The 23,414-nt window shown below is 41.2% G+C and overlaps 2 protein-coding genes across 3 annotated transcripts in view; one reads left to right on the forward strand and one right to left on the reverse strand.

The window, feature by feature from the left end:
- The window catches only part of LOC146986584 (uncharacterized), a 387,075-nt gene that overhangs the window by 272,159 nt on the left and 91,502 nt on the right, over positions 1–23,414 (forward strand). The window lies entirely within an intron of this gene.
- The window catches only part of spg11 (SPG11 vesicle trafficking associated, spatacsin), a 51,412-nt gene that overhangs the window by 22,082 nt on the left and 5,916 nt on the right, over positions 1–23,414 (reverse strand). For both annotated transcript variants that reach the window (XM_085780289.1, XM_085780290.1), the window contains exons 3-22: positions 21,999–22,226; positions 20,855–21,080; positions 18,817–18,954; positions 17,683–18,107; positions 16,831–16,976; positions 15,501–15,579; positions 15,300–15,350; positions 15,034–15,189; positions 11,196–11,377; positions 10,923–11,099; positions 10,364–10,435; positions 9,924–10,051; positions 9,640–9,821; positions 6,623–6,893; positions 5,371–5,556; positions 4,564–4,670; positions 3,851–3,996; positions 2,891–3,049; positions 2,063–2,129; positions 647–809 (exon numbers count right to left, since the gene is read on the reverse strand). In XM_085780289.1, coding sequence (XP_085636415.1) covers positions 647–809; positions 2,063–2,129; positions 2,891–3,049; positions 3,851–3,996; positions 4,564–4,670; positions 5,371–5,556; positions 6,623–6,893; positions 9,640–9,821; positions 9,924–10,051; positions 10,364–10,435; positions 10,923–11,099; positions 11,196–11,377; positions 15,034–15,189; positions 15,300–15,350; positions 15,501–15,579; positions 16,831–16,976; positions 17,683–18,107; positions 18,817–18,954; positions 20,855–21,080; positions 21,999–22,226 — 3,289 coding nt within the window. The remainder of the gene's footprint in view (positions 1–646; positions 810–2,062; positions 2,130–2,890; positions 3,050–3,850; positions 3,997–4,563; positions 4,671–5,370; positions 5,557–6,622; positions 6,894–9,639; positions 9,822–9,923; positions 10,052–10,363; positions 10,436–10,922; positions 11,100–11,195; positions 11,378–15,033; positions 15,190–15,299; positions 15,351–15,500; positions 15,580–16,830; positions 16,977–17,682; positions 18,108–18,816; positions 18,955–20,854; positions 21,081–21,998; positions 22,227–23,414) is intronic.

Genomic DNA, 23,414 nt, shown 5'->3' on the forward strand with positions numbered 1-23,414 from the left:
TAAGTGGAAAGAGTTTAGTTTTGAGCAGAAATGAGACATTTGGACAAGAAATAAGACAAATATTCTTGGAAAGATTTTGAGTTTTCGCAGTGAACGAGGAGTTTGTATTTGGTTATAAAAAAGTCTTTTCCCTTTAAGTATCCAAAAGTACATGCTTTTAAATTTACTTTAAAGGGACAATGAGGAGTTTTGGAAAAGTGAAGTGTTTCCTCACTACATTTATGAGCCTCCACACCGTGAAATTCTTTGACCGGCACAAGACAGACTCATGTTTTCATTCATCAAGAATTAAAGTCAGAGGTTGGAAGACGATCACATACCGTCGTAGTTCCCACCATAAACGGAGATTCAGCGGTGTTATTCTCATGACTCGCCACGAAACCGAAAGTAAAGAAACGCTGGTCGGCTCGCCCAGCATTTCCACCACCACTAATAATAACAAAATAACCATAGAGACAAAACCATAGATTTATCTAAAATGGACCATTAACAAGTGGTAACGTAGATTCATCCACATTAATATTACTTTTTTATTGTCGCAGAATTTTTCGTTCTGCCGCTGGAGAAACTCCTCATTGTCCCTTTAATGAATTCATAACTTTAAAAAATCTGAAGTCATGCAACCCCTAGTGTCCGTGTGACTCACAGCAGCTGCACGTCTCCGCCGCTGCTCAGCTGCTGCAGCAGAAACGTGGCGAAGGCGAAGGACGGGCGGCCGTGGCGCAGGTAAAACAGGAAGTCCAGCTTCTCCACCAGAGCGAAGCGGCCAATCAGGTGAGGGCTGGAGAAGTGAGGCGGCTCCCACGACTCTGCGGACAAACACAGACACGCACGCCCTCGTCGTCAGCGTCCGATCTTATTTTAGTTTTTATCTTATTTTATTGTTTCTATAGTACGGCTGCTAACTTTACCCACATTTTAATATATTTTATTTGTTCTTATATGTCATTTTATTCCTTATGTAAAGAGTTATGCTTTTATTTCTTTATTCTGTACAGCACTTTGGTCCACTGTGGATGTTTTAAACCAATGGTTCTCAACATAGGGTCCGGGGACCCCCAGGGGTCCTTGAGAGGGTTCAAGTTTTGTTCAACTTTGTTCTTTTTTTTACCACATTTTCAATTTTTTTGAAAATTTTACCACATTTTTCTGAAAATTTTACCACTTTTTTTTTAACCACTGTTTTTAGTAAATTTTACCACTTTTAGCACTTTTTAAAAAAAAATGTTACCACTATTTTTATTAAATTTTACCAGTTTAAAAAAAAAAATTACCACTTTTTTTTTAAAATTTTACCACTATTTTTTAGACAATTATACCACTTTTTATTTTTATTTTACCACTTTTAGCACTTTTTATTTTGAAAATGTTACCACTATTTTTAGAAAACTTTACCACATTTTATTTGAAAATTGTACCACTTTTTTTATATAAAAATTGTACCACTTTTTTTATATAAAAATTTTACCACTTTTTTTATATACAAATTTTACCACTTTTTTATATAAAAACTTTACCACTGTTTTTTAGAAAATTTTACCCCTTTTTAATAGAAAGTTTTACCATTTTTTTCTAGAATTTTTAAGTCTTTTTCTTTTAGAAAATTTGACCATTTTTTGAGAAATTTTACCACTTCTTTCTAGAAATTCTTTTACTTAAAAAAAGAAGAAATCTTACAACTTTTTTTGGAGAATTTTTACCACTTTTTTCTAGAAATGTTTAAACATTTTTGAAGAAATTGTACCAGTTTTTACCAGCAATTTCTCTCCAGTATTAACAAAAATTCACACCATTGGCCCTAATTTGAGCGTATACATTGCCTAAAAGAGTAACATTCGTCAGTCTAAAAACAAACAAATTTATATGTTCATACTGTATTTACTTATTTATTTGTATTTATATAGACAAATATTTGTCTATTTCTGGTGTTTGCGTCAAAATTTTTTCCGTGGTCTAATTTGTATCAATTTAGGGTTCTTGATGTAAAAAAGTTTGAGAACCTCAACAAATAAAGTTGGATTGAACTGGATCATCAGTGGAGGAGGAGACAGCCGGTGCTCACCTGTGGCGTTGAGGGCGTTGGCCACCTGCCAGCCGAACAGCCGGGACGGGTCCAGAGGGACGAGAGACTGAGGAGACAGAGACACAGCAGGACGAAATCACAGAGAAAACTACAGGAGACACTTGAATCCATCTTTAAAGGGACACTTCAACATTTTTGGCAAACTGGCCCATTGCCATAATCCCTATGGTCTTAGCAGTAGGTTCGTTACCTTTAATTGTCGGTGCAAGCTGTTTTTAGAACGGCGGAGCAGAGCCGTGAGCTGCTCAGAGCTACGCTACGGAGGCTCATTATGGGATTTCTTGGTTTCCCTCATCAAACTCATCAAATACACAATCCAACAACTCCACAACGCTCTGGTGGACAAGTTGTGAGCTGCACATTCACCACGCTATGAGATAATAACACAACGTTACCACACAGAGTTGTTGTAGAGGGAAATACAGAGACTGACGATGAAAAACTGTCCCTGAAGGCAACGTGCGTCAGTGGTTTTGCATGAATTTCCCTCTAAAAACAACAAAACAGCTCTGAGCAGCTCACGGCTCTGCTCCGCCGTTCTAAAAATAGCTTGCACCGACAATTAAAGGTAACGACTATAAGGATTATGGCAATGGGCCAATTTGAGAAAATGTTGAACTATCCCTTTAAGGAGACATCATTAAGAAATACCCCCACCCAAAACAACAACAACAACAAATCCTGGGAATCTATTTTTCCTTCCTGGTTTTAAACTGACCCACTGTTTTCTGAGATTCCTTAAAAAAAAAAGAGTCTCAGGGAGCAACACATTCAGCGTCACCACGGCAACAGAGAGAGCTCACTGACCTGCAGCAGCTGGTACACGGAGACGTCAGAGGAGGGGCCGGCTCCCCGGGGCCCAGCGGGGAACAGCGCCGCCTTCAGCTTGGAGTGAGGAGCCAGCGCCATCTTGAGGAGCTGAGGGTCGACGGTCGGCTCGGCCCGGCCCGAACCCTGAGACAGAACCTGGACCGAGAGGAGACGGAGACCATGTCTGATCATAAAGACAACTATAAGATGCTTTTATTTTTATTGAAAGAATGAATGAAGGACGTTTCTCTTTTTTACCCCTACCCCTTGCCCCTTGCCCCTCGCCCCTTGAAACGGAGCTACAAGGGGTAGGGGGGTAGAAAGTCAACCTCTACGAATTGGGACACCACTTCAACAATCACATACGTCATCACGTAGTCTCCACTGGCTTTTACGTAAGCTGATGCGGCGAGCTTTTGCCAGAAATCAAATAGCCGTGTACTATATAACTTAATAAAATAAGATAGAACTTAATGCAGACTGATCGGTTCATTGTAAAAACATTTATTTATTGATGTAAATGTGGTGATTAATGTACGTAGGCTACAGAGCCCCGAGGCAGCACTGCTCCTGTGTCTGATAAAGCTTCACTTTTCATTCAAATAAACTAATGTGACTGCCACAATTGTCAGATTTCATCAATGAGACCAACATTTATCTCCTAAAAAGAATTTAACATGCACTCTAAAAACCTGCAGGTAAGTTAATTAGCGATCGTTTTCTCCCCCCGGGATGACGACGGAGGTTGGCCGGCCGAGCAGCTCTGCAGACCGGCTGCTGCTCCTCCTTCACAAACTTCTAACCAGCCGTCATTTGGATAAACTAACCGCACATTTGGGACCTAAACAGTTACTTTATCGCATAAAAAAATATTAAACTTAATAAAGTGACGTAATAACAGCGCTACAGCAAGAAATAAAACAGCTTTTGTGTGTGCGTGTGCGTGTGTGTGCTGACCTGGTCGATCCCTCCAGGTGAGAACATGACGGCAGCCAGAGCCAGCAGACTGTGACCCTCCAGCAGCAGACTGCTGAGAGACGCCTGGCTGCCCGGCAACAGCACCTGAGCACTGGTCAGACTGGCCTGGAAGACCAGACCAGGGTCTAGACCAGAACCAGGACCAGGACCAGGACCAGGACCAGAACGAAAGAGAGAGAAAATCAATAAAACTTCACTCAGATCATCTGTTGATGTAGTTATACACAAAGAGAACACAAAAACTGTCATTATTGGCTTTATTTTAATAGAAAATCTTAGAACTATAACATATGCATCAGTAAATAATCAGTAAATCAGTAAAAAGTTACTGCTGCTGCAGGATTAAATTTCCATCAATATTAAACTCTTCCTAAATGAAAACATTAGTGGTCTGTTTAAAAATGAATATCAACTTGTTTTCTTTGCATTGATTCTTTTCGTTCGTTTGTGGCTGCTCATTCGCTCGTCTCGGCTCAAACTACAATGTGACAGCGCAAAATGAAAGTACCGGTCCCATCTAAGCAGTATGATACCGTTTTAAATGCCTCAGTACCCCTGTACCACTCTAGTACCGGTATACTGAACAACCCTTTTTGGTTCTGTTCTGAACTTTATTTGTGGCTCTGAGCGGCGTTTTGACGGCGGCCGGCTCGGGCCGGCTCGGTCCGGCTCGGTCCGGCTCGGTCCGGTACCTGACAGGTCTCTGGTGATCTCCTGGATCTTCACCAGCATCTCGAACCAGGGCGGAGTCTGAGGGAGGCTCTGATTGGTCAGGAGGGGGCAGTTCCTGGGCGTCAGTCTGTGGAGACGAGATGCAGCGTGAAGAGAAACACACACACACACACACACAGAACAAACACAAACACCATTCATGCTTTAGAGAAGTCTTCTTTTCGTCAATGGTTCGTCCTTATTTTGTAAATTTAATCACTTTGTTTCTGTGTTTATTCCTCTCTCCCAGAAGTCTGATTTAAAGATGTGCAGTCTACGGCTCTAACTGATGAAATAATCTCTTAAATGCTAAGAAATTATGACAAATTTATCATAGAACAGCACAAACATGTTTTTTTTCTAAACAAAATCATTTCCAATCCAATTTTCCATGTGTTTCCATGACTGGAAAATTGTTCAACCATTTTCCAGATTTTCCAGATTTTCAAGGACGTGTAGGACAAAACTACCAGAAGAACTGAGATCAGCCCCAACTGTCAGCACTTTTAAATCCAGGTTAAACACATTTCTCTTTTCACGTACTTATAGCTGAGCTTCTTTTAAGAACTTTAAACTTTATCTATTTTCTTTTCTTTTACTTTTATTTGCTCTTGCCTTTAACTCTGTTTTTAGTGTTTGTTTTTATTCTGTCTTATGCTTCTTTTTTTTAAATGTTTTGTCTTTATGTAAAGCACATTGAGTTGCCTTGGTATGAAATGCGCTATATAAATAAAGATGCCTTGCCTAGGAACCCTGAAACACACACACACACACACAGAGAGAGATACCTGTAGTGGTCGAGGTAGGAGTAGAGCAGGAACTGCAGGCCGCGGTCCAGACAGAAGGAGATGAAGCGGCCGTGGAGCGTGAGGCCGAGGCCGGGCGGCGGCGTTGCCATGGCGCCGCCCCCCTGAGCCAGACGCCACAGCAGCTGCTGCAGGTCCGACAGCTCGGCTGGGACCAGCAGGCCTCTCCTGCAGAGACACGGCCCGGTCAGAGCACAACAGACCCACAAAACCCAAAACAAGAAGAAACTCCTAGAAACCTAAATGTCCACGTCTTTAGTGAGGGCAGGACTCTCTTCAAAGAATGTCCCAAAGACAGTTCTGCCCCTGTTGTAACACACTCACCGTCATATAATGATAAAATGATAAAACAGAAGAAAATGTTACCACTTTTTTTTTGGAAAATTTGACCACTATTTTTAGAAAATTTTAGCCCTTTTAAAAAAAAAAAATGTACCACTATTTTTAGTACATTTTACCACTTTTTTCATATAATGATAAAATGATAAAACATAAAATAATATTATTCATAAAAAAAACAAACTATTAAAAGCAGAACTATGCAGGATTTGGGCTGTAATTATTGTGGCTCAGAGTCACTGTGATGGTTGAGTGACCTGTTATGAAGTGAATGGGGTCTAGGCCAATACCCCCCCCCCCCACTGGCTGAAAACCGCACTTGCAAGATCAGTCGTCCGTCTCAGTGTCACAAATCTCGTCAATGGATAGAAGTATCGCGAGAAACCGTACGAGATAAGAACGCATATGACGTCATGCATGTCACGAATCGTGATTGGTTTGAGTTCGGAAAGTCGGAGGAAACCATGGAAACATGAAATGTTTGTACTGATGAAGTTCGGCTTGTGGCTAACGAGGAGCTAATGCTAACACGGACACACACACCATGGGTCTTTTATAAGATAATGTAATACATCATGACACACACACCTTCGCGTTTTGGAACCTTTATTCATGTGTGTGTATGTCTGTGTCTGTGTGTGGCCGTATTAGCGTTAGCATTAGCTCCGTGTTAGCACTAGCCCAATGTTAGCAGGGCTTAGCAAACACCGCTCTCCGACCACTAGCCAAACTTTTTTTTTTGTGCCTATTAATCATGTAGGCAACGCCGATAAAGATTTATTGTTGTTGAAATTTTAACACTTTTTTTGATTTTTTTTACATTTTGTGAGAAATTTTACCAGTTTCTCCTAGAATAGGGTCAGATGTGTGTGTGTGTGTGTGTGTGTGTGTGTACCGGGCCAGCAGGTCCAGGATGTTCTCCCTCAGGAAGCTGCTGCACAGCGTGTTGGCGTCCACCACCTCCGGTAGCAGCTCCGGCCACAGGGAGGAGGAGGAGGAGGAGGAGGAGGAGGAGGAAGAGGAGGAGGAGGAGGAGGAAGAAGAGGAGGAGGAGGAGGAGGAAGAGGAAGAGGCGTCCTGGTTCTGGATCCAGCTGACAAGCCGGCGCTGGTCGTGGAGCGAGGTGAGGTAACGCCACAGAACCGCTGAGTCACAGCAGCTCAACTCTGACAGGAGGAGAACAGGAGATACGGCCAATCAGAGCAACATTTTGAACATTGATTATCAACTATTGATAAAATATTAAAAACATTTTTAAAAAACACATTTTTTTCCGAGAATTTTACCACTTTTTTCTAGAATCTTTTTTAAAACTTTTTTTTGATAATTTTTTACCACTTTTTTCTAGAATTTTTTTTAAAACATTTTTTTTGATAATTTTTTACCACTTTTTTCTAGAATTTTTTAAAAAACTTTTTTTGGATAATTTTTTACCACTTTTTTCTAGAATTTTTTTTGGATAATTTTTACCCACCCCCCCCCCCCCCAAAAAAAAAAAATTAAGAATTTTACCACTTTTTAAAGAAAAAAAAATGGCGAATTTTTACCACTTTTTTCTAGAATGTTTTTTTGAGAATTTTTAACACTTTTTTCAAAAAAGAGAGAGAATTTTACCACTTTTTTCTAGATTTTTTTTTTTTTTTTTTACTTTTTTTGGATAATTTTTACCACTTTTTTCTAGAATGTTTTTTTGAGAATTTTTAACACTTTTTTCAACAAAAAAAAAGAACATTTTACCATTTTAACACTTTTTTCAGTATTTTTTAAAAACTTTTTTAAAAACTAATTTTTAACACTTTTTTCTAGAAATGTTTCAACTTCTTGGGAGAAACTGTACCACTTTTTTCAAGAAATTTCTCTAATTTTTCCAAAAATTCACGCCTGCCGTAATTTGAACGTTTATTTCTGGTGTTTGCTTCAAAATTTTGTCCAATGGGGGTCCGTGGCCTAATTTGTGTCAATTTCATGTCCTTGATGTAAAAAAGTTGAAGATTCACTGTTATAAACGATGCTGCTTTGTCAGATCGTCAACACGTTCTCATCCTTCATGATCTTCTGGTTCTGGTTGTGCTGAGAATTTTACCACTTTTTTCTAGAATTTTTTTTGAGAATCTTTACCACTTAAAAACGTTTTTTTTTATTAGTGTGACTGCTGAAGCAGTCACACTATTGTTCTTCTGTTTGGCCATTTTCTTCCGCCTTTTTACGGTCTTCTTCTAGTCCTTCATACTTTGTGCTATTTCAACAATTCATATATCAAAACGTGCAGCTTTTTTTGAACTTTATCGGCATTACTTTTCTCTTTTTAACTATTTATACTTTTTAAAATATTTAACTTTTTCTGATTTTTTTCAGCTTTATAATGTGTGTGTGTTTGACCTTTCCACAACTCTACTCTAGTGTAGTGGTTAGGGTGGCTGCTTGCCAACCCCAAGGTCACTGGGTCAAATCCAGGTTGAGCACTCTTGTTATGAATTCTGCTCCCCTCCATCACCCTCAATTGGTTACAGGTGGTCGTTAAGAGACGCATTAATTGCTAGTGCCACAGTTTGTAACTTGCTGTTAAGTGCTTTTTAAATCATTTTAATTCACCAAAAAATAGTCACAGGTCACAAAAAAGTCCTCTTCTTTCTTGGTGTGGCTAATTTCTGCACTTTCCTTACCTTTTTTTTTAAGCAGGAGCCAGTGATCCTCTTATTAAAGGTTTTCTTTGCCCCTTACATACTGTCTCTGCCTGTAGCCTAGTGGTTAGCTTGCTGAGCTGGAGACTTGAAGGTTACTGGTTCAAATCTTGCCTCAATAACAATTATAGTGAATTATTTTCCCAGTCGTCCTCTGTTAACTTCTGATAACTTGCTTCATGTTGAAACTGCTGCTCTCAGCCTGAAATTCACAGACATTTTCATTCTAAGTCATTCAAGCTTGACTCTCAAGCTTTCTTGGTGTTGACACAGTGTGTTTCCAAAAGGTGCAGCTCGTTAACTTCAGAGTGAGACAGAGTGCAGCTCATCAACAGACAACAGTCTTTGCGACAGTGTGTACACTGTGGCCTAGAGGCAAAGTCAAAGTCTTCTGACCATGAGATTGTGGGTTCAATTCCTACCTTGGTCAACCATTTGTATGGTCATCACTGCTTGCACTATTTTCACAAAAGTGTCCTCTACTTACTTGTTGTGGTTAATTTCTGCACTTTCCTTACTTTTTTTTTTAAAGCAGAAGCCGGTGATCCTCTTATCAAAGGTTTTCTTTGACCCTCACATACTGTCTCTGTCTGTAGCCTAGTGGTTAGCTTGCTGGTCTGGAGACCTGAAGGTTGCTGGTTCAAATCTTGCCTCAACAACAATTATAGTGAATTATTTTCCCAGTCGTCCTCTGTTGACTTCTGATAACTTGCTTCATGTTGAAACTGCTGCTCTCAGCCTGAAATTCACAGACATTTTCATTCTAAGTCATTCAAGCTTGACTCTCAAGCTTTCTTGATGTCAGAGTGAGACAGTGTGCAGATCATTAACAGACAACAGTCTCTGCAACTGTGTGCACTGTAGCCTAGAGGCAGAGTGGAAGTCTACTGACCATGAGGTTGTGGGTTCAATTCCGACCTTGGTCAAACATTTGTATGGTGACCACTGCATGCAGTATTTGCTAATTCTGCAACAGCGTTCAGCTGCTTTCAGCAGTCACACCATTTCCATTCTTGGAAATGCTTTTTCTAGTTTTTTATAATGTTTACCACTTTTTTCAATATTTTTAAAAAACTTTTATTTATTTATTCATTTTTAACACTTTTTTCTATAAATGTTTCAACTTCTTGGGAGAAACTGTACCACTTTTTTCAAGAAATTTCTCAAATTATTCCAAAAATTCACGCCTAATTTGAACGTTTATTTCTGGTTCTGGTCCTGCTGGTCCTACCTGTGTGCTGCAGCCTGGACAGCAGCACGGCCGTCTGGCAGCTCTGGTCCCAGTTCCTGACCCAGTCCAGCCTCAGGTTCCTCCACAGCTGCTGCTCCTCCCCGGACCTCCTCCTCCTCTGAGCTGCCAGCTCCTCCAGAACCTCCTCGCCTGCTCCCGTCTCCCTGGGAGACATCTGGACCCTGAGAGGAGGAGCAGAGGAGGAGCAGAGGAGGAGCAGAGGAAGAATAGGAGTGTCCAGGTGTTCACACAGATGTTCACACAGGTGTGTTCAGGGTCGTTACCTGTGAGCTGTGGGGTTTCCTTGGCAACGGGATGGAGGCAGAGATCCCAACTTCTCCATCTCCCTGATGAAGGCCACACTCTTCTTCTCCTCCTCTGGGAAGTAACTCCTCCTCGACAGCTCCTCCACCTGAACAGGGAACCAATCAGAGGCCAGGAAAGACTTGGATCTAAATCTAAGTTATCTTCTTATTATTATTCTGTGCTTTTATTTTGAAAGTCTGAACCATGGGAAAATCTCTTTTAAACTGTGTGGAGCTTTAACACAAACATCTACCTTTATACTGTATGGAGCTTTAATAGAAAGAGATTAAACTTTATAAACCAAAACAAAATAAAAAAAAAACGTTCAGTTCTTAGCTGCAGTGTGTACAACATTACTTTATAAAATATTAAACTCCAGATAAACAGGAAGTGATGTCGTTAACGATGTCTGACTCACCACAAACTCCCTCAGCTCTTTGTCGTCGGTGTAGAGACAGAAACTGTGGAGCTGCTTCTTCACGCTGAAGCCCTGGAAACAAACAGAGAGATGGTTCAGTCACTGACTTCCCCTCCTTCCTTCCTTCCTTCCTTCCTTCCTTCCTTCCTTCCTTCCTTCCATCAAGCAATTTCTTTTTCCTATTTTTTTTTAGAAATGTTACCACTTTTTTCTAGAAATTTTTTAAACATTTTTTGGAGAATTTTTATCACTTTTTCCTAGATTCTTTATTTTTTATTTTTTTTTATTTTACCACTTTTTTCTAAAAAATGTTTTTACCTTTTTTTGAGAATTTTTACCACTTTTTTCTAGAAATTTTTCAAAACTTTTTTTTGAGAATATTTTACCACTTTTTTCTAGATTCTTTTTTTTTTACTTTTTTGGGGGGAATTTTTACTACTTTTTTCTAGAATTTTTTAAAAAACGTTTTTGGGGGAATTTTTACTACTTTTTGCTATAATTTTCTTTTTTTTGAGAATTTTTACCACATTTTTCTGTAAATGTTTGAACTTGAACGGACCATGTTGGTGAGCAGGGTGTCGGCCGTCTGCAGGTCTCTGTGCTGCAGGCAGGTCAACACCTGGCGGAGACCCTCCATCCTCAGAGCCGACAGACGCCGCTCCGGGAGGCCACGCCCCCTCAGGACGGCCTGAGCCCGGGGAATCTGATTGGTCAGGACGGAGAGGCGGATCACTTCCTGAAACACACACACACACACACACACAGACAGAGTTCAGAAACATGAACATGTTCCCGTGGACGGCGGTCAATCATCTCTGCGTCTGTCCGTCACCTCTGTGGGAAGCTCCGCCCACTCGTCCTCTAGCTCCTCCCCCTGAGCAGCGGCGGCGACGTTGGAGTCGGTGCTGGAGGTGTCGCCCCCTTCAGGCCACGGGAACTTCTTCATGTAGCTCCTCAGGTCGGTGACGTAGCGGTCGAGGACGTCGACGCAGCGCCGCACGCCAGAGTCCTCGTCTGCAGAGAGAGAGCAGGACTTCAGACCATAGGTTTTAAATTTTCAGTAGTTAGTGTGACTGCTGAAGCAGTCACACTATTGTTCTTCTGTTTGGCCATTTTCTTCCGCCTTTTTACGGTCTTCTTCTAGTCCTTCATACTTTGTGCTATTTCAACAATTCATATATCAAAACGTGCAGCTTTTTTTGAACTTTATCGGCATTACTTTTCTCTTTTTAACTATTTATACTTTTTCAAATATTTAACTTTTTCACAAAAAATCTCACATTCATCAAAGTCTCAACCTCTCTTCTTCACAACTCCACTGTAGTGTAGGGGTTAGGGTAACTGCTTGCCAACCCTAAGGTCACTGGTTCGAATCCAAGGGAAGAACTCTTGTTATGTTAGGTTGAATTCTGCTCTCCTCCACCACCTTCAATTGGTTACAGGTGTTTGTTATCTCCTTGATTACTCATACCAGTTTGCAGCACATCATCACATTACAATGAATGACAACAGTTTTGAAAGCAGTGTGCTCTCTGTAGCCGAGTGGCAGAGTAAAGGTTTAGTGATCATATGGTCATGGGTTCGATTCCTGCCTCAGTCTTTTCACTTCATTGCTTGACTTTTGATTCCAATTATTCAGCTGTCATTGGACAGTCTTTGATTCCTCATAGTATAAAGCTCATTGTAACTCAGGTTCTCTGTGGCCATATGGTTAGTGTGTTAGGTGTTGTGCTATTTCAACAATTCATATATCAAAACGTGCAGCTTTTTTTGAACTTTATCGGCATAACTTTTCTCTTTTTAACTATTTATACTTTTTCAAATATTTAACTTTTTCTGCAAATTAAACTCTAGACAAATTATTTTCTCCAGTTTTGTAGCCACACTTGTCTTCTGGCTAAAATTCTGGTCAAAAATGCAAAGAGACTTAGATAATAATTTTAAATATTTTTTAAATGCAGCCAGGGAGCTCTCTGCTCTCATTCAGCCCAATGCTGAGAATTCTCCACAACTCTGTCTGAAACATGCTTATGTCTGTGCTCTCTGTGGCGAAGTGGCAGAGTAAAGGTTTATTGATCATGAGGTCATGGGTTCGATTCCTTACTTTTTTTTTTAAGCAGAAGCCAGTGATCCTCTTATCAAAGGTTTTCTTTACCCCACATACTGTCTCTGTCTGTAGCCTAGTGGTTAGTTTGCTGGTCTGGAGACCTGAAGGTTGCTGGTTCAAATCTTGCCTCAACAACAATTATAGTGAAATATTTTCCCAGTTGTCCTCTGTTGACTTCTGATAACTTGCTTCATGTTGAAACTGCTGCTCTCAGCCTGAAATTCACAGAAATTTTCATTCTAAGTCATTCAAGCTTGACTCTCAAGCTTTCTTGATGTTGACAGTGTGCAGATCATTAACAGACAACAGTCTCTGCAACTGTGTGTGCACTGTGGCCTAGAGGCAGAGTGGAAGTCTAATGACCATGAGGTTGTGGGTTCGATTCCAACCTTGGTCAAACATTTGTATGGTGATCACTGCTTGCACTATTTGCTAATTCTGCAACAGCGTTCAGTTGCTGTCAGCAGTCACACCATTTCCATTCTTGGAAATGCTTTTTCTAGTTTTATTTAGTTTTTCAGTTTGCTTTTTTAAATTTTCAGTTTAAATTTAGTGAGTTCAACAACGTTGAGTTGTGACCTGCACATTCACCACACTGAATTCAATTCAGTTTAGTTTTAGTTTCATTAGTGTGACTGCTGAAGCAGTCACACTATTGTTCTTCTGTTTGGCCATTTTCTTCCGCCTTTTTACGGTCTTCTTCTAGTCCTTCATACTTTGTGCTATTTCAACAATTCATATATCAAAACGTGCAGCTTTTTTTGAACTTTATCGGCATTACTTTTCTCTTTTTAACTATTTATACTTTTTCAAATATTTAACTTTTTCACAAAAAATCTCACATTCATCAAAGTCTCAACCTCTCTTCTTCACAACTCCACTGTAGTGTAGGGGTTAGGGTGGCTGCTTGCCAACCCTAAGGTCACTGGTTCGAATCCAAGGGAAGAACTCTTGTTATGTTATGTTGAATTCTGCTCTCCTCCCCCGCCTTCAATTGGTTACAGGTGTTTGTTATCTCCTTGATTACTCATACCAGTTTGCAGCACATCATCACATTACAATGAATGACAACAGTTTTGAAAGCAGTGTGCTCTCTGTAGCCGAGTGGCAGAGTAAAGGTTTAGTGATCATATGGTCATGGGTTCGATTCCTGCCTCAGTCTTTTCACTTCATTGCTTGACTTTTGATTCCAATTATTCAGCTGTCATTGGACAGTCTTTGATTCCTCATAGTATAAAGCTCATTGTAACTCAGGTTCTCTGTGGCCATATGGTTAGTGCTCAGCCTGAAATTCACAGACATTTTCATTCTAAGTCATTCAAGCTTGACTCTCAAGCTTTCTTGATGTTGACAGTGTGCAGATCATTAACAGACAACAGTCTCTGCAACTGTGTGTGCACTGTGGCCTAGAGGCATAGTGGAAGTCTAATGACCATGAGGATGTGGGTTCGATTCTGACCTTGGTCAAACATTTGTATGGTGATCACAGCTTGCACTATTTGCTAATTCTGCAACAGCGTTCAGTTGCTATCAGCAGTCACACCATTTCCATTCTTGGAAATGCTTTTTCTAGTTGTAGTTAGTGTGAATGCTGAAAGCCATTTTCTTCCGCCTTTTTACGGTCTTCTTCTAGTCCTTCATACTTTGTGCTATTTCAACAATTCATATATCAAAACGTGCAGGTTTTTCTGGACTTTATCGGATGTATTCAAATTTTTCATACTTTTTATACTTTTTCAAATATGTAACTTTTTCTGATTTTTTTCAGCTTTATAATGGGTGTGTGTTGCGTCTAACGAGCAGAGCTAGAGTGGCAGCACATCATCACATTACAATGGCAACATGCTTATGTCTCTGCTCTCTGTGGCAAAGCGACAGAGTAAAGGTTTAGTGATCATGAGGATGTGGGTTCGATTCCTGGTTCAAATCTTGCCTCAACAACAATTATAGTGAATTATTTTCCCAGTCGTCCTCTGTTGACTTCTGATAACTTGCTTCATGTTGAAACTGCTGCTCTCAGCCTGAAATTCAAGAAATTTTCATTGTAAGTCATTCAAGCTTGACTCTCAAGCTTTCTTGGTGTTGACACAGTGTGTTTCCAACAGGTGCAGCTTTGGGCTCGTTAACTTCAGAGTGAGACAGAGTGCAGATCATTAACAGACAACAGTCTCTGCAACTGTGTGTTCACTGTGGCTTTGAGGCAGAGTGAAAGTCTACTGACCATGAGGTTGTGTGTTCGATTCCTACCTCGGTCAAACATTTGTATGGTGATCACTGCTTGCACTATTTGCTAATTCTGCAACAGCGTTCAGCTGCTTTCAGCAGTCACACCATTTCCATTCTTGGAAATGCTTTTTCTAGTTTTTATTTAGTTCTCGTTTTTGGAAAAACTGTCATTTTTATTTTCAGTTTACTAGATTATTTTTTCACTGATAGTTTTAGTTTATTATAACAACCCTGCTTCAGATTGAGATACACACAGCTGTGGAGTGTGTGTGTGTGTGTGTGTGTGTGTGTGTGTGTGTGTGTGTGTGTGTGTGTGTGTGTGTGTGTGTGTTCGTACGTTGTGCGTTGGTCAGCACAGAGCGGATCTGTGTGTTGACGAAGTTGACGGTGACGTTGAGCAGCTGTTCTGAGAACTGTCGACTCTGAGCTTCGCTGTGAGAGTCTCTGACGGCCGAACACAGGAGGTCCAACGCCGGACACAGCTGCTGCACACCTGCACACACACGGGTCAGAAACACACACACAGACACACACGGGTCAGAAACAATCACCACACAGACACACACACACACACACATAAACAGTGGCAGTGTGAGCTCTTACTCTCGGTGAGACTGTGAGTGGAGGCCGGCGGCTGGTCTGCAGCACCGAACCCTGTCAAGTCAAGTCACAATTTATTTATAAAGCACATTTAAAACCACCTCAGTGCTGTACAATTGCAAAAGCACAACACAAAGTTAATCACAAACACTACAACAAACAATTAAAACAACACAAGGGATAGATAGCCTCGTAGTTATTAACCTGTCGACAGGTTCAGGACGTTTTCTTTGCTCTTCAGGTAAAAGTCGACCGTGTCCAGCTGACGGTTCTTCAGTCCGGCCTGAAACAAACCACATCATCACTCTCATCGCCTCTTTAAGCATCTACTGCATCATATGAAACTTCATCAATAATCAATTATTAAATTCATCCTCAACTATTCTGATAATCTAATAATCAGTTTGAGTCGTTTTTTAAAGAAAAAAAGTCCAAATTCTCTGATTCCAGCTTTTTCAATGTGAATATGTCTGGTTTCTTTGTTCCTTTATGACAATAAACTGAGTCTCTCTTTGGTTTGTGGACAAAACAAGACATTTGAGGACGATGTTGTCTGGTGGTTTGAGAAACACTGATTGACGTTTTTCAACATTTTCAACATTTTATCGACCAAACAACTAATAGATTAATCGTTTAAATAATCGACAGATGAATCGATGATGAAAATAATGGTTAGTTGCAGCACTAAACTTCAGTTTGATCACTTTTATTTGATATTTCTCTTATGTTCAGCTCCACGTTGTTTCTCTGGTTGTGTCACAATTAATCGCGGTATTAAACGTCACAATTAATTGATCGTAAAGATTCCTAAATACCGTCACTTTCACAAAAATTTGATGTTGGAACCTTATTGGCAGATATGCGCAAAAATAAAGGTAAATGCACCGATACTGGTCCATTTAACTAACATAACATTGAATCGGTAGGAATTTAAATGTTAGCGTGTCATTTATAATAAAAACATAAAGCAAAACAAAACAAAAAACGATTAAAATAAACGCAAACATTTGGTATAGATGACAATTTATGACCTGAATATTTCAAACGTTTCCCCTGGGGATTAAGAATTGGTCATATATTAATAGATACTTGAAATATTTTGTGTAAACAGTGAGTAATGTAATTATATTTTGACTATATTTGATTTTACACATTCATAGTGTTGTGAAATTAATTAATTAGTGCATAATAATCGTGATAATCGTAATACCGTGATTATTTCTCTGACAATAATCGTACCAAGAACATTTATAATTGTGACATGCCTACTTCAGGATGAATAAAGCTCTAACATGTCTCTAACCCTCCTCTCCTCTATGTGGGTTTGTTTTCAATGAGAAATCAATCCATGGAGCGGTGGATAAGGTTATTTATCATCCACCATGTTACCATGGTGATATCTGTGTAGTTTTATCTGTCATCAACAAGAGATTACGGGTTACGGGTTAGTTACGTTTGTGTCGTGGCCTCGGTGTGATGAGTGTTTTGTGAGGTGTGATGTTGTGGTTGTGGTTGTGGTGTGTTGTTGTTGTACCTTCAGGGCGTGGATGGGGATGGAGCAGCGCCCCCAGCTGTTCAGGTGACACACTGCGTCCACTGTGGCGGCGCTGCCAAACAGCATCAACCTGCCCAGCAAGTCCTGCTGGGACACTGAGAACAAGACCTGGAAGACGCCGCTGCCTGGACGCACACAGACACAGACAATGAGTTTATAGGAGACAACAGAGGCTGATTGTTTTGTTTTCCTTTGGTGAATTGATTATAAATTGATTATAAAACGGAAAGGTGAAATCCGGCGATCTGATTGGTTGTTAACCGTGGTATAATGAGCATATACCACGGCTACTATTCTAAAGCCTTATCACAGCGTAGGCTATCACTCCGCCTCAGGCACGTATGACTGGTATGAATGGAAGTTGTTGTCATGTATCCATGACAACGGACTGTTGCAGTCCGTAGCAAAAGACAGTCGATGTTTTTACGATGTTAAAAAATGTAGTAAAGTAGTGTAATTGACATGTTGAAGGTGAACTTTGACCTCCAGAGGGTTAACAATGGTAGAGGGGACTGAGCAGTGACAGAGCTACTTGGAGCTAACGTCTGGACAGCTGGGAACAGCTTTTTATTGGATAATATGTATTTCTGGTTGAATAAAACTACATGAAATTGATTGCGTATCCCTCTTTCATATTGTCATTATTGGTAACCGTTTTATAAAAGCAATATCACGACAGGCCGTGGTCTCTGCTCATTCTACCACTCTAAGGGGGGACAACGGCCCTTACAGTGGTATAATGAGCATATACCACGGACTGGAGTGATATATTGCTTAATTATAACTGTCATCTCTGCAGGTTTACATCCTGTCTGTCAGTTTACTACTCACTCTTCAGCAGCAGTCGGTGCTGTTGCTCTCCACACAGCTGAAGCGGAGCCGCCTCCTCCTCCTCCTCCTCCTCCTCCTCCCGGTGGTAGCTCACGCTCCCCGACTCCAAGTCCCATGATGCCACTGTGGTCTGCCGGTTGCCGGGGGAGACGAAGGTGAGCAGGGCGGAGAACTCGGAGACCGTGAGCAGAGACGGAGCCGACGACTCGGGGACGGAGAAGGTGACGGTCGCTCCGCCGCGAGGGACTCTGCTGTGGGAGGGGGGAGGCTGGTGGAGCTGCTCCAGGTGGGGGAGGGAGGAGGACCAGGAGGAGGAGGAGGAGGAGGAAGAGGAGGAGGAGGAGGAGGAGGAAGAGGAGGAGGAGGAGGTGGGAGGAGCCTGCTGGGCTCTGCTGTACATGGAGGCCAGACGAGCCTCCCACGAGCTGCAGGTGAAGTCAGAGAGGAGAGGTTAAAGGTCAAAGGTTAAAGGTCAAAGCTGAACATGAATGACACCAGACTCATACAGCGTCACCATCAGGTCAACGTCTTTAGTTTAAAGGGATAGTTCAATATTTTGGCAAATTGGCCCATTGCCATAATCCCTATAGTCATAGCAGTAGGTTCGTTACCTTTAATTGTCGGTGCAAGCTATTTTTAGAACGGCGGAGCAGAGCCGTGAGCTGCTCAGAGCTACGCTACGAAGGCTCATTATGGGATTTCTTAATTGGTTTCCCTCATCAAACTCATCAAATACACAATCCAACAACTCCACAACGCTCTGGTGGACAAGTTGTGAGCTGCACATTCACCACGCTATGAGATAATAACACAACGTTACCACACAGAGTTGTTTTAGAGGGAAATACAGAGACTGTTGATGAAAAACTGTCCCTGAAGGCAACGCGCATCAGCGGTTTTGCATGAATTTACCTCTAAAACAACTCTGTGTGGTAACGTTGTGTTATTATCTCTCTCTAAAATTAGCTTGCACCGACAATTAAAGGTAACGAACCTACTGCTATGACTATAGCGATTATGGCAAATGGGGCCAATTTGCCAAAATGTTGAACTATCCCTTTAAGTTGGATGATGCAGAGAAGTAACATTGGTGTATTTTATTTGCCAGCGAACAGCGAAGTGTTTGTGTTTTACCGGTCGACGCTGAAGGTGGCCCCGAGGGCGGCGGCGCTGCAGCCGGAGCTCGACACGCTGTCCTGGTCTCTGAGGAGCTGAGGCCGGAGGGGGGGCCGGGCCGGGGGGGCAGCACACAGCAGGTGAGCTGGATACAACCTGGAGAACACAAACATCAGATCAACAACGTGACTGACTGAGTGAGTGATCACAGTTCCACTATTGGTCGCCTCAATGCCACATAACATGACTGAGTTGGAGCTCTCCCATTGGCTCTTCCAAAATGAAGCGGCACAGACAGGGAGCGTTCACCACCTGCAGAGTTGCTACCGTAGCATTGGACTTTCTCCAAACAAGACCGGGTATAAACCTGGGGCTGTATTTATCAAACTTCTTAAAGGGATAGTTCAACATTTTGGCAAACTGGTCCATTGCCATAATCCCTATAGTCATAACAGTAGGTCTGTTACCTTTAATTGTCGGTGCAAGCTGTTTTTAGAACGGTGGAGCAGAGCCGTGAGCTGCTCAGAGCTACGCTACGGAGGCTCATTATGGGATTTCTTGGTTTCCCTCATCAAACTCATCAAATACACAATCCAACAACTCCACAACGCTCTGGTGGACAAGTTGTGACCTGCACATTCACCACGCTATGAGATAATAACACAACGTTACCACACAGAGTTGTTTTAGAGACTGTTGATGAAAAACTGTCCCTGAAGGCAACGCGCATCGGCGGTTTTGCATGAATTTCCCTCTAAAACAACTCTGTGTGGTAACGTTGTGTTATTATCTCATAGCGTGGTGAATGTGCAGCTCACAACTTGTCCACCAGAGCGTTGTGGAGTTGTTGGATTGTGTATTTGATGAGTTTGATGAGGGAAACCAAGAAATCCCATAATGAGCCTCTGTAGCGTAGCTCTGAGCAGCTCACGGCTCTGCTCCGCCGTTCTAAAAACAGCTGACAAATAAAGGTAACAAAACTACTGCTATGACTATTGTATGACGATTGTGGCAATGAGTCAATTTGCCAAAATGTTGAACTATCCCTTTAAGAATTACTCCTAACAACAAGGCGAAGAGGAACAGGAATGATCAGTGACTTCCAGATTCCAGATTTTAGAAATATTGGTAACACTTTATAATAAGTACACACTATTAATCATTAGTTAAGCATTAATAAATACTTAATTCTTCATTTATAACGCATGAACAGTCATTAGTATGTAGTTTATAAACACAGTTAGTGCTTATCAATGATGTGTAAATCATTTTTAACTGTGTTTATAAACTACATACTAATGAGTATTCATGTGGTATAAATTTTGAATTCTGAATTTAATGCTTAATAGCACGTACTTATTATAAAGTGTTACCGAAATATCTCAGTGAATAGTTAAATGGCCAATGGGAGTGTATATTCAACCGTAATTTGACAATAATTTGCAAAATAATACAAAATATATACAGTACATGAATCTAAAATAAATGTTTCCTGATCTTTCCAATTCATTAATTCAACGTTGCATTGTTGATTTTTCCTTCGGCGAGAAATCGAAGCATTGTGATGAGCTTTAATTCTGCCGTGAGGTTATCGGTAAGACGATGTCCCTAATTAAATCCATGATGAGGATGATACCTGCTCTGTCCAAGTGATATTGTTTGATCCAGAAAGCCAAAACGTCCTTCTGCTCAGTGGCATCCGCTACAGGTAACTCTGAACCACTTAGGACTCTCAAGGTCTTTTAAATATTACTATATCTAATATTACATCTGTAGTTTGAGAGTAGGACTAAATAAATTCAACAAATTCTCAGCACTTGAGACTAAGATGGCGCTCTAAGAGACACTTGATAAATACGGCCCCTGGTAAACGGTGGGAATATGGGACGGTAGTGAAGGAGAGGAGTACTTCCTGTACACTGAGCCTCTCTACTACATTCTCAGTCATTATTACTACAGAGGAAAAACCAAAGGAAAGACAAATAAAACACTGAGCAGAGAGAGAAGCCGTCGCTAACGGAGACAGAAACACCTCAGACTGATGAAGAGCTGATACCTGAAGTAGTGGTTGAGGTCGACGGCCACGGCGGCGTGCGACTCGGTGACGGCTACGACCGTGCTGAGATCGGCCGACACCTGGAGGAGGAAGAAGGAGGAAGAGGAGGAGGGGAAGGTGGGCGATGAAGAGGAGGAGGTGACGTCGTCCTCCTTGGGGCCGGAGCTCAGGTAAACAGGGAGGTCGACGGTGGCCAACAGCCGACCGTCTGTGATGTTGTTGACGGCTGGAGGACCCAGTTAAAGAAAAGACTGAAGGGACACACACGTTACATAGAAATATAAAGATGAATCATTTCACAGCAGATCTAGGGTCAGCTTTATACTATCAAATATACTAGCAACTGTGCTGGATTAGATCAATTAGAAATGATAAACTACAAGATACTGAGTTGTTCACCTTACTTTAGTTGTGCAATTTAACTTGATCTCAGTCAGGTTAGTTAGCTTACTTTATCTTTATTTATTTAACTTACTTACTTTTAGTTAAACATAGTTAAATGTAATTTAGCTAAACTGAAATGATACACAGGTATAGCTAATCAATGTAGCATTTAGCTGACTTTCATTTGACAGGAGTTTCAGTTAGTTAAATTCAATTTATGTCAATTTAAATGTTTGAGTTCCATCAATGTAAATTTAGGTTAATCTAAGTAACATCTTAGTGTGTTCATTTAGTTTTCTTTAACTTTAGTTTCATTTACTTCAAATCTTTGTTTCATTTGTTGTTTAGTTTTGTTTAGCATCACCTAGCTTATTCAACTTAAGTTGTTCAACTTTTAGCTAATAATCGAATTTAATAGAAGTAGTGGAGGAAGTACAAACAATAATTTTAGTACAGAGTTAGTAGTAGCAGTAGTAGTAGTAGTATTAGTAGTAGTAATGTGTCTTTAGACAGGTGAGGGCACGATACAGACGAGTCCGGTGTAGTAGTAGTATTAGTATTAGTAGTATTAGTAGTAGTAACGTGTAGTAGGCAGGATACAGACGAGTCCGGTGTTAGTAGTAGTAGTAGTAGTGTGAGTAGTACATTAGTAGTAGTATTAGTAGTAGTAGGCAGGATACAGACGAGTCCGGTGTTAGCAGTAGTATTAGTAGTATTAGTATTAGTAGTAGTATTAGTATAGTAGTAGTAGGCAGGATACAGACGAGTCCGCTGCTGCTCAGCGTGAACAGAGTTTCTCTGCACAGACAGTGGTGAACAGCTGTGGTCGTGCTGCTGTCAAACATCTGGATGTTGCAGCAGGTTAATATCTGAAGCTCCGCCTGCACCTGCTGCCACTGCAGCTGCAGCAGCCAATCACGGTTCAGCAGCACGCAGCAGCGGCCGGCGGCGAACGACAGCACGCGCAGCGCCCGCAGCTCGCTCACACCTGCAAACATAAAGAACATTAATCCACCACTTTATTTTCCCATGATCCATTGCGTCACACCACAACGGAAGTGGGTTTTAGTAGCGTTCTAGCGAGCGGCTAACTGGTAGCGTTAGCGGCTAACTGGTAGCGTTAGCCACCGGTGTAGGTACCAAATGTGGGGGCTCCGGGCTGCCAAAACCGTTTTGACTAAATCTGATGTTTGTTAAGTCTTTAAAACGAATTATTGAACAAACTACTACTACAAATTACTATTTCTGTGTGCACGTTTTTGTAATTAGTCATGGTTATCGTAGTTGTTAGCTTTGCTGCTGCTGACAGCTAACGGCGGTAGCTAAGCTAACATCAGGACGTCAGCTGTTAAAACCCTCCCGTTGTGGGACACGACATGAAACTACTCCAGTTAGCTCAGTCATGTTGGAACTAGGATATCCGCTGGAATTTTTTTTTATTTTTTTCATGGGCCGTTTATTGAGTTATTGTTTATTGACACTGCTAACGGCTAACAGCTAACGGTTAGCCCAGCTAATCTGAAATGTTTGTTCAACAATTTGTTTTATAGACTTCATAAACATCAGAGTAGTGATATAGTGATATAGTGACGTGAAAATGTGACATAAAGCTAAAACCTCGTCCGTGTTGTTCTCATTAAAATTAGGTGATGATTATAAATAAAGTCATCACGGCCGATGTCTATCAACCAGTCTATGCTATCAACAATACAGTAACCGTGGATAGGGTTGCCACCCGTCCCTTAAAATACGGAATCGTTCCGTATTTTGAAATAAAATAGTGCGTCCCGTTTTGAATCAATACGGGATGGGCTTTGTCCCGTATTTCCGAGTTGTCATGAATGCAGCATCACTTCGCACGTGTTCTGTAAGCATTTGTCAACTACAACAAAGCAGAGATCTCTCTGTAGGACACTTTCTATCCATCGCTCTTTCACCGTTATTGACTCTCTCTCTCTCTCACACACACACACACACACACACACACACACACACACACACACACACACACACACACACACACCACACACACACACACACACACACACACACACACACACCACACACACACACACACACACACACACACACACACACACACACACACACACACACACACACACACACACACACACACACACACACACACAACACACACACACACACACACACACAC

This window comes from Trachurus japonicus, chromosome 6, assembly GCF_045865225.1.
Source record: "Trachurus japonicus isolate A0001 chromosome 6, Traja_1.0".
Taxonomy (NCBI): domain Eukaryota; kingdom Metazoa; phylum Chordata; class Actinopteri; order Carangiformes; family Carangidae; genus Trachurus; species Trachurus japonicus.